The sequence below is a fragment of the Mastigoproctus giganteus genome, chromosome 13 (genome assembly GCF_048544385.1).
Source record: "Mastigoproctus giganteus isolate SK-2022 chromosome 13, ASM4854438v1, whole genome shotgun sequence".
NCBI lineage: Eukaryota > Metazoa > Arthropoda > Arachnida > Uropygi > Thelyphonidae > Mastigoproctus > Mastigoproctus giganteus.
The window spans coordinates 29,310,569-29,322,613 of NC_143587.1; the positions used below are offsets into that span (position 1 = coordinate 29,310,569).

Below are 12,045 nucleotides of genomic sequence, written 5' to 3' on the forward strand. Positions count from 1 at the left end.
CAGAGTCTAATTTCGAGGAGACCATTAGTGAAAAAATAAAAAAAAATCTTTTGCTTGGCTGACATTTTGCCTGAGTATTAAAAAATAAATAAATAAATCAGTTGAATAATGTTAATCAAGCATTCAAACATAAAATCTTACAATGGGGGCTCTCTTTCTCTTTTTAACCATTAAATATATTGTCTAATCATTTCATTTATAGGTTTTGTGCCCCCCCCCCCATAAGACCTTCAGAGGTTAATTATCACTCCTGCATTCTAAAGAATCCCTTAAAAGTCAAGAAAGTAATTATTATTCAGAACATTTTGCATTTCATTATTATCAGCAAATGGAGTTTATTTAATATTACACCTTTGCATGAAAATGATGAATGCGCTCTGTTTTATCGCATCTGCTTGTGCCGTTCAGTTGTAGTTAACCTCGCTCTGAAATGCGGACACTTCTTCTTTCTTTTCTTTTATTATTATTTTTTTCTTTCCCTTCCTCGATCGTCGCAGATAAAACACGTCACTATACTGGGGTTTTTAATTCTCAACAGTTGTGTTTAGACAACCCGTCACTAGATGTCGCGTCGCGTGACGTCACGTATGTACATTTGTGAGTGATCGCGCGCTTTTAAGCCTAAACTACAACGCCGCTGAAATTCAGAATTGGGAATTGACAGTATCAAGGTTGATGGCTTGTTGTTTGCATGTGCTGGGAAGGATGGTTGTTTTACATCGCGATGAGTATGGAATATTAAGTCCAGTTAATCCCAAGTGCTGAAAACGTGAAAGAGCACTTAGTATATAAAACTATGTAAAGAGCAGAACCATAAACAAAAATGAAGTGAGGTGGAAGAATTATGTGTCCTGTTACAAGAAACTTGCTTGTTGGCCTCTGTAGCGATTGAAGTAGCAGATACAGGGAGGACGACAAGCTACTTGCTGTTGTAAAAATGGATTTTTTATGACGATGATGATGGTAGTTGTAGGAACGAACTTCATCTGTAGGCTTATTTCAAGATGATCTCCAACGTGTCACTTGTACTGGTAACATTTTTGGTCTGCTTCGTTAGCAAGTATACAGGTAAGACAACCACTTTTATGTACAATGCCTGTCTTCCTCTACCACAAGCATTTTTCAGAATATATCTGGTTGCTAATGCAACTGTATCATGATTATGTTAATATTTATTTCTGCTTTTATTAAGAAAATCGTTCATTTCGGCTTCAGAGCACGCGAATGTCTTTGAAAATTTCCCTTCACTCATTTGGGATCACACCTCGGGCAACTCGGTTTGGCCCCTCCTTTCATTATGTTTATATGTAAGGATTTAATACTGTTGTTTCCAAATTTCAATTTGCAGTGTTATGAATGTACACTTGAATTTGTTTTTAATGTTACTACTCGTACAAATTTTGTGGATCATATTTTCGCATAAAAAGGAGAGGCAGGTCACTCATCTCCTTTTGCATTACAGCTGTTTGATGCATGGGCACTACTGCTTCCTCGGGGAGGTGTTTTAAGTTTAAGTTGCTATTGAATATTTGGTACGTGGTTTGGATTCTGTGGTCTGTGCTTTGCAGCATACCTGCCATTTCATCTTCATTCGAAGCGCCTGTACTACATCCCTCTTTAGTGTATCTGTTTTATACCGTGATGGGTTCCGATGGGAGGAGCTTAGTTGTCTAGCGTAGGTGCGTGCGCGACCGAATATATTTTCGTGTGTATTATTACGAATTCAACTTGCTTTCTATTGTGGTGATAAGTATATATACTGAAGGCAATCTATTACCAAACACAATGTTCGCGTTTAAAATTTGAACGATTCGGTATTAGTTTTAGATCTTTCAGTAACATCAATGTACTTTTTGTTATTATTATTTTTTTATCAATAGTTCAAAGGAAACTTTGATGCTTTGGCATTCTCGAGAGGTTTCTTTGGTATTGTGTGCAACGTATTTTATTTAGAGATAACAAACTTATTGATAATTAGTAATCCTAAATATAACTGTTTCTAATATTTTGATGGCTAGTATGCAATTGTCAATTGCAAATATAGGAACGATTAGATAAATACCCAAAACGTAGATGCGTTTTTATTTAGAAGAATTCTGAATTGTAACACATCTATACAGAACTGCTACAGTAGATTCTGAATGTGCAAACTTATTATTACTATTTTTACAATAAATAATAATAATTATTATTGCAATTCTATGTGGTATATCGTTATAAGTATAGGTCGTGCCCCGGGGTGTTGACACAGAAGGTTATTGCGAAGCAGTGCCACTCACGTATCCTTTAAAAATCTCCGAGAATTAAAAGTAAAATAAATCGAAACCTTTCTGTGTGTATATTTTTTTTTCAACCCCCTTAACCCACCCATTCTGTGATATGTTGCCAATTCTCACCCAAACTAAAATGTTGGCAACGCCACTGCGCGTGACAAGCCATGCTTGTTAAAATATTATGGTCGGAGAAGCATTTAAAATTGAAAGTTGCATAATTGCCAAATAAACCGTCAATATATGTAAAATGTCAAATAAAAATATTTCACCTTTTACACAAGAGAACATCAAATTTTTTTCAGTTTACTTGATATTAAGGCATATTACGCCCGTACAGAATACGTCATAGGAGACTCATATATACAGATGTACGATCCATTCATCTGAATCGATATTTCATAGGAGATCCATATACCAATGTATGGGGTTCATTTGGCATGAGTTTTTTTTTTTTTTTTTTCTATTCTTTAAGTGTTGTTAGTGTATAGAGTGTATTATTACGCAATCAGGTAGGTTCACTGTAAAGGAAGAGGCAGTAATAAATCACTTCTGAAATGCAAATTAGTTGACTTTCACATCCTCTAGAACATCCATGTAGCAGTGTAGCTTTTATTAAAAGTAAAATATAATAGTATACAAATAGCACTGCATAATCAGTACTAACTGAAGTACTGATTTTGAATGGAGAAAACATTTTTATATTTACGTTAAGCATGCCGTACAATAATAAAGTTAAAAAAAATTAAGATAAGATTCTAAAATAAACGAACTTATATACATTGTACAGAATTGTTGAGCAACCAATTATTAAACATTAAGAGACTGTACAATATCATATTACATAAATTTTATATATCTGCTAACGGTTCCAAGTATTTATGCGATAAGCAGTACGGGACCAAATAACAAAAATATAATCAAAACTGGTGTGAATATCTATGTGCATAACTAGCAATATATCAGGAGTTTGATCAGTTTGTTTAATATCCATCTGAGAACCCAAACATCTTAATGTAAAGATGATATTTGGTTAAAGAGAAAAGGAGGAAGATTCAAAATGACACAGATCGCGTTGCCAAAAGTACTTTGAGTTTCGAACTTTTTTTTTGAATTATTGGAAACTGATTTTTATTAATAAAAGAAAGATTAGTTTTTATTAACGAAATGGAAAAGAAAAGATTTTTCCGATTAATTCTAAGATCAAATATTTGCAGTACTTAGTTGCGACTGAAAGTGTTAATGACGCCTGTGACTTCATGGAGCTTTGAGGGGTAGATAACACTTGAAAACATAAACAACTCTTTTTCAAGAGTTGTTTATGTTTTCAAGTGTTATCTTTGTTTGTCTTTATGAAGGTGTTCATGCATTTTAATTAATATTAGAGCTAATCTGCATGTCTTGGAATAATTTCAGTTACTAGTTACTTTTGAATTATATTTTTGAAAATTTTAATCTAACTAGAGAAAAGTTTTAAAATATTCTTTAATTTGTTATTTCAAATTATAAAATCTAGTTTTTGCAGATGGAGTAGTATGAACCATTATAAGGATGTCATAGTACAAAAGTAACATATGATATATATATATATATATATATATATATATATAAGAATAAATATGTAAATGAGTATAAAGCGAGTTTGTACAGTTTGTTTTCAAACCTACACAATTTTAAAAACTACTTCTGGCTAATTCTATGTGCATGTGATACTGTTTTTAAAGACAGTAAAGTAATTATAAGTATGTATTGCTGGATTTTTCAGTAAGGAAACCAGCAGTTTAGGAATTTGGCGAAGGTAATGTTATAAACCAGAACTTAATTTGTATAATTTAATTTCGTTTTTATCAGAAAAATATATAACTTACATCAATATTTGTTACATAACGCAACAGTGTTTCCTGATTTGAGCAAAAACGAAATAAATTTTTTATCCCTTCTGTTTTGACTTGTAACTGGCTTTTATAAAACCTTGTGACCTGTTATAATTTTAAGTTTGGGGGACAAATCAGATTGTTGCTACATCATTAATTCATGATTAATTATACCAGACTGGATTAGTTGTCAAACCATCTATCTGTATCAGTTTGTTTTTGTTTTTTTTTTCTCTTTGCTTCATGCATATTTTCAGTTAACAGTTAAAAAGAAAAAAAAAAAAAAAGTTGTTTATGTTGAATTATAACTTTGCATTGGCTGTCAGTATAACTCATAATTAATGATATTTTCACTAAAGGTAAAGCTATACCATTGCTATTTTCCTTCTATGTTTTTATATTGTAAATGATATTAAAATACTTTTTCTTTAGCTGTAACAAGCATGTACATGAAAGCCAGCAAGGATGCATGTATTTCTTACTGAGAATGGGGAGGGGGAACCTTGTTGGACAACCAATGTAAATATGCATGAACATATTTGCATTTTTGAATATTGGTGACATATAACCAGAACTTTACAGGAGTAAAAGGGTGGACTTTTCCCCCAGACCTCATGTTGGGATGAGAAGTATGTTTCATCTTTCAAGAATCTTTTGGACAATGTTGCTTCACATGTAAAGTTACTTATGAGCTGTATTTTTTATTTCAATATAAATTGCTCCAATTCAAGAATCATGTGCACTGGTAATTATCGATATATAAACATTAAATAAAATAATTTGTCAAATTGTCTTGCACCACATTCGCAACCAAAGCTTCTTGATCGGAGAGATCATCCAATCAATCCACTGCCATAAACCTCTATCCTCCTTAACACTAACTAATAGACAACTGTGAGAAGCTGCCTTTCCATAGCTTTTGATCTGATAAAACTGTGCTCTGCTTTTGCAGTCTTGCTATTGAATTGCAGCCAATTATAGCTGCAATATATTGCATTTAAAGGATGAATTCCCTGCTTCTGAACACCTTCATTTCATTTAGGAAGAAATGAAAGACAAAACAATGGTGACCAATTCTTGGGTCATTCTTGTTTAGTATACTTATTAGCTACAAGTTGCATTAGTTGATACTCTGGTGATGATTAGAAGCTCTCTACAGTTTTCTGTACCAGTGTATGTTTCAGTCTAACAGAATACGTTTATTCATTAGTGTCAAGCAACTACATAGCAGTGGAGAGGGAGAATTTCCAGGGGTAACAACACAGGAAGCTTAAAGATGATTTACCTACAATAGGATTTTGGCACGTGTTACTGCTGATTCAGTAAATCTGTCTTCTATGCTCAGTGTTCGTACATTCAGGGATGCAATTCTTATTAGTAAACTTTGATATGGTCTCTAGAGATAGATCTAGAGGTTTCTATCAGACAAAAAACTAAAATCAATGATGGCATCAAAGTCCTTAAAATGGAAGTGGGCAGGACATCTTGCCAGGAAACAAGAGGACTCGTGGGATAAGCTCACAACCGTTTGGCTACCAAGAGAAGGAAAAAGAAATAGAGAAAGATAGAAAACCAGTTGGAGAGATGAGTTAACATCCCTTATGGGCTCCACATGGACAAGACTGGCATTGAACCGAAAAGAATGGAGAAAGTTGAGGGGAGGCCTTTGCCCAGCAGTGGATTCTACATTCTACATAACATACAGGCTAACATAACTTCTGAGAGGAGTATTTTTTGGTTTGATAAGATACTAATATTCCTTGTTACACAACACTGGTGTGAAGTGTGGATGTTAAATAAATTTCTGTTATAAATGTTAAAATAAATTGCTGACCTAGGAGATACTATTAACAGTACAAGAATTTGTATTGTTTATTTTATTTTTACCACCAGAGCCATGTAATCTCAGATGTGGGAGCAAAATACAGGTCTGTGTATGTGGTTGTACATATTCTAAGTCAGTTTGCATGTGTGCAAAATGAAAAACCTAGAATTACACACATCAAATAATCCTTTCTCCACTTTATCCAGCTAACTCTGGCCTCAAGTGAAAAAGTTTTTGTTTTTATGAAATTTTTCAATTTCATAAAAATAAACAGAAAATGGAGGAAAAAAATATTCATTATAAAGGAATGAATATAGATCTTTTCAACTGAGTGGCTTCACCACTCATTTGAAAAGATCCATATACTGTTATGGCAGTATATGTAATGACAGTTTTTCATTTCAACTGCTCACAGGATTCTTTACATTTATTTTAAAATCTCTAATAAAGTGATTGAGTTCCCATTTTATTGCTTAATTTATTTTGCTGGTTGTGTCACTCAGGTCTGGTAAACATGACAATGAGAGAGGGATTGAACTTGAAGTTCATAAAAGATAAGTTGTGTTTTTTTTTTTTTTTCTTTTAGCTTCATGCATTTAAGAATGGTTCTGGAATATCATGATGCTGATGTAAGATTTTTTTTTTTTGTAAAATTCACTTTGCCTCTACGTCAGTATGTTATGATGGAGGGGATTTTCTTCGTGAGAGGCACCAATTACATTTACTTCAGCATTGCGGACTGTTGTGTGTTAAATATTATAATAATTATGATTGACCTTATTGTCCAATCTAATCTGTTCACTTTCATATTAAATTTCTTCCCTTGAGATCTGTTGCAATTGAGGGCTGATGACCCTCCTATGTGTGTGTCCTGTGGCACAATCTTAACAATCAGACACATTTTAGTTGACTGTACCAGTTTTAGAAATGCTCGTTTTACCGCTTTTAACCATCTGACTGAGCCGTATACACTCAGTCAGATTTTATCCGACAATGACCATGTGTCTGCTATTTTTAATTTCCTAAAATCAGTAAACCTTTTTAATCATATTTAAAAATCTCATTATTTTAAGATTTTCCATTGTTACTTATTTACTGATATTTGTCTGTTACAGTTTATACTTGTTTTTATAACCTGACGTAGTGACCTAATTCAGTAGGTCACTGAAACTTTTTTACTTTTTATGACAAGGTTTTGGCGCATTATAGCCATAGTTGCTGATGCGCCAATAAAACTCAACCAACCAACCAACCAACCTGTTGCTATTAGGTCTGTCTCCCCCACTCCCCAGTTGTATATTGTGTAAATACTATATAAACATCACATAAATAATGTGAATCTACTTCACGGTTATCCTGCAACATGTGGATATGACTTAACTAATACATTCAAAGAAATATCTGTGATAAGCAAAGAAACACAATGAACTGTAGAATTTTCATGGGAATTCAGTAGAATTTTACTGTCAAACCATTCTATTTCTTAATAACTTGCAACTTTCTCCAGTACAACATAATTATTCAGATGATTTTAAAATTTATATAAAAATACTGCTCTTAAATCTATTCTTAGGAATAGACTTAGTTGGCTTGTTAGCTCCTGAAAATTGCTTTCATTGGCAGCAAACACCAGTGAAAGTGCATAGGCACTGTGTGAGTGGAGCTGCTCAGTTAAATGCAAAATAAATGTTTATTGGCAGGTGTGTTAGAACTCATAGGTGTTTGAGGACAATGGATCATTTTAATCCCATTCAGTAGGAATTTCTCATTTTTAATGGAAAAAACTTTGGGATTGGGCACTTATGGGTATTTAAAAGCATGAGCTTAGACATTTGCTTAGGTCATGATCTGTCCCTATCTTTGAAATGTCTACATAATAATTATCTTGCTCACAAGTATGCTTACTGTGATGCACTGTGGCAAAAACTAGTAATGTACTGTGAAACTTAACAGTAAAATTATGAAAGCGTTTTAGATCATTAAAGCCTGATTGATGTTGCAAATATGGATATTATAAAATGATGCATTAATGCTTACATTTGAATAAGCAAATCTGAGCTCTGTTCAGCAGCATATGGAAAGGGGATTGGTGCTCCCTTTTGGTGAAAAAATGTATAGTCTTACCTTTAAGGCTGGACTTTGGGCTCAGAATGAGCTAGAGTGCATCAGAATGTCATTCCAGTTATTCATCTGCATTGGTAATGGCGTACATACTTGATTATTAAAAGTAAAATATTTATTAATGAACATCCTGTTTAGTAAGATTTTGTGCACCACAAGTTCCTGCAGAACTTGTATTTTATATATCAGTATACAATTACATCACGTCTTAAATTCTGTGATATAAGTTATTCAATTCATCCCCCTCCCAGTTCCCTACAGTGGGGGGGGTCTCTGGGCCTGTTGCCTTTGTCATGTTGATGACAGCTGCAAGTGCTCAGTGAAAATTGTCTGCAGGTGAATAACACTTTATCAGTGTATCTCACTGTAAAGTTTGTTTTCAGGACTTGACCTCCAAAACATTTATTTATAGAAACTTTAACTATGTTCCTTTATATTCAAACATTCAGTAACCAAGATGTAGCTATTTATTATATTCTGGCTGTGTGTAGGCTGGATCTTCATCTCTGGCCAAAGGGCTTGTCTATCTTTTGTGGCATAACTAATAATGCTTAAAAGCTGTTCAAATGCATGTCTGCTAGGACAGTGAAAGTAGTCAGACTGAACGTAGGTACAGGATTGACATTGTGACAAATAATATGTAAATGAATTTTAAATAGTTCTTCTCCCTTAGGATTGTGAAACTAACTTTTGTATGCAGTCCCTCCTATGAGCAAATTTAAAGCCTTCATGTGAACAGTGATACATGAACAATATTTTTATAGTATAATATTTGTGCCTGATATTACGACTTATATTTTGTGCAACCTGTTATGTATTGTAAAACTGCTAACAGTACTACTTTGGCATGCATTCTATTCTTACCCCTTCTCCTATCATGTAACTAGCAGATTTGGGAATTAATGGCTGATATTATATAACTGTAAACTCAATCTCTAACTTAATTTTATATGTAATAATCCTTTGACATAAATGCATTTATAAATATGCTAGTATTGTTGCATTTTTTTCTTCATTTTATAATGAAGAAAATAGTTACTTGGAACTTTAATGTGACTTCTTTTTCCTATAACTGATTGTAAAACTTCTGTTTTCTGTACTCTGATGACAGCGTATGCTTCTGTAATTTCTCCTCCTCTCCCTGCCCAATTTATTACCTTTCAAACAGTTCATTCCATTCCTTTTATGTAGCATTTAACTGTATAAGAGGAATGCAATAAAAACGATTTATTATTATTATTGTTCATAAATTTATTGTATTGTTCGAATGGTAAAATTAAACGTTTCTGCTGTGCTTTTTTTTATGTTGCTCAGTTTCATTGAGATGATTATAGTAATACAGCATTAAGAGCATGATATTAAAGATCACACACTGAGCATGACTATATTCTTCTTTCTCTCTCTCCCCATTTGCTTACTTACATTTAATTATATACATAAACTGTTGCACTTACTTATTGTATTAAACCTGTATCAATTATATTTGTCCACCATTTGAATCTATTATATCAGTCCATTACCATTTGCTTTCTTTACCATTTTGTTTTCTACATCAGCATGTTCGGGAGGCAACTAGAGGGAGTAATACTCTTGATTTGATTATCAGTAGTGATTCTTCATGCATTAAGAATCTGCAGATAAATGAACCACTTGGTGGCAGTGATCACAGTGTGCTGAAGTGGGAGTTACTCAAAGAGGTAACTACCATTAGGGGTAAAGGGAAGGGGTATTGCTTTCGTAAAGGCGACTACAATGGACTGAGACAGTATTTAAATTCTATACAGTGGGATCAACTGATGATATTGCCAACAGCAAATTCAAAATGGGAAGCATTCAAAGAACTTATTGTGGAAGCTACTAGGCTTTACATACCAACTAAGAAATATTGTTCAAGGTTTAGGCCTAAATGGTTGTCAGATGAACTAATGAGGCATATGGCAGAGAAGAAAAATGCATGGGATACATACAAATTAACACGTGACACGGATGCCTATGATAGATACAAGTTGATCTGTAACCAAGTTACAAAGGAGGTTAGGCAGGCGAAGGCAGATTACGAGAGATCCTTGGCAAGGGATGCGAAGAAAAACAGCAAAGAGTTCTTTACTTATGTAAACTCTAGAAGGAAGGGGATGAATCAGATTGGTCCACTTGAGATCGATGGGTCAACTGTTGATGACCCTGCTCGGGTAGCTAACAAACTAAATGAATATTTTGCATCGACATTCACACATGAGGAGTTATTCAGCGAGGGGAATGCCAGAGGTGTATTCAACTCTAGCAGTAAGCTAGAGAATCTTGTAATAACTGAGAGCAAAGTGGAGGAGAAATTGTTGAAGATAAACACAAGAAAGGCACCTGGGGTGGATGGGATCTATCCAGTTATATTAAAGGAGGCAGCAAAGGAGGTAAGCAAACCCTTAGCCATAATTATGAGAGCTTCCTTGGACTCAGGGGAGGTACCCATTGACTGGAGATGTGCAAATGTGACCCCAATTCACAAAGGGGGATCAAAGGCTGACACAAGTAATTATAGACCTGTGAGTTTAACTTCTGTTCCCGGAAAATTAATGGAGGCACTGGTGAAAGAAGCACTGCAGGATCATCTAGACAAGACTTCAGTTATAGCTAGGACACAGCATGGTTTTGTTAAGGGGAAGTCTTGCCTGACCAATTTGATTGGATACTATGATGCAGTCACAAAAGAACTGGATGCAGGGAATAACTTTGATATTATATACTTGGATCTTAGAAAGGCTTTTGATACTGTTGCACATGGAAGACTGCTGCACAAATTGGAGCAGTGTGGCATTGGAGGCAAGTTGCTGCTATGGATAAAGGGGTGGTTGAGGGGGAGAAGACAGAGAGTGGTGATCAATGGACACTGCTCATCGTGGACTAATGTTATTAGTGGAGTCCCTCAGGGTTCAGTATTGGGGCCTTTATTGTTTTCTGTATTTATAAATGATATTGATGATGGTATATCAGGCTTAATGTCCAAGTTTGCAGACGATACGAAGGTTGGCAGGGTTGTCAAGGACACTACTGACACTATGCTGCTGCAACAGGATTTGGAAAGGTTGAGCAGATGGGCTTCGAGGTGGCAAATGAAGTTTAACATTGACAAATGTAAAGTACTACATATGGGAAACAGCAACCCCAGAGCAACGTATCAACTCTGTGGTACTACACTGACAGTGGTAGAGAATGAAAGGGACCTGGGGGTGGTGGTGCAGGCAGATATGAAGTTCTCTGAGCAGTGCAGACGAGCTGCAAGAGTAGCTCATGGTGTATTGTCAATGATATATAGGAATTTTTCTAGCAGGGATAAGGAGGTGATTATTCCCTTGTATAAGGCAATGGTCAGGCCACACCTAGAGTACTGTATACAGGCCTGGAGGCCTCATTTCAGGAAGGATGTAGAGCTGCTGGAACGAGTACAGAGAAGGGCAACTAGATTGGTGAATGGGACAAAGGGGTTCTCTTACGAAGAAAGGCTTAAGTTTTGCAAATTACAGTGTCTGGAAACTAGGCACCAGCGGGGTGATCTGATAGAGGTGTACAAAGCCTTGAATAGTTTGAGCATGCTCAATGCTGATGGGATTCTTCCTCTAGCTCAGAAAAATCACCTGAGGGGGCATAAATTCAAATTGAGGAAAGACAGATGTAGGATAGATGTGCGGAAGTTTGCCTTTAGCCAGCGGGTGGTTGGTGGGTGGAACAGACTTCCATCCCTTGTCGTGGAAGTTGATAGCCTAAATAAGTTTAAGGCTCAGCTGGACAGGTATTTCGAACGAACAGAGGGGTGAAGTGGAAGTGGTTATTTTTATTTATTTATGTTACTTTTTTTTTTTTTTTTTTTTTTTTTTGGCTGATGCTGCATAAGCTTGCTTTCTTGCATCAAATGCCTCTACTAATGCTAATGCTTAGCCTTCAATTCAGATTGGGTTGATGT

The 12,045-nt window shown here is 35.0% G+C and overlaps 1 protein-coding gene across 2 annotated transcripts in view; it reads left to right on the forward strand.

Moving 5' to 3' along the window:
* Positions 1–661: 661 nt before the first annotated feature.
* Positions 662–12,045, forward strand: part of LOC150075908 (TGF-beta receptor type-1-like) — a 674,197-nt gene continuing 662,813 nt past the window's right edge. For both annotated transcript variants that reach the window (XM_090388117.1, XM_090388116.1), the window contains exon 1: positions 662–1,068. In XM_090388117.1, the coding sequence (XP_090244243.1) occupies positions 1,005–1,068 (64 nt within the window). In that variant the 5' untranslated portion in view covers positions 662–1,004. The remainder of the gene's footprint in view (positions 1,069–12,045) is intronic.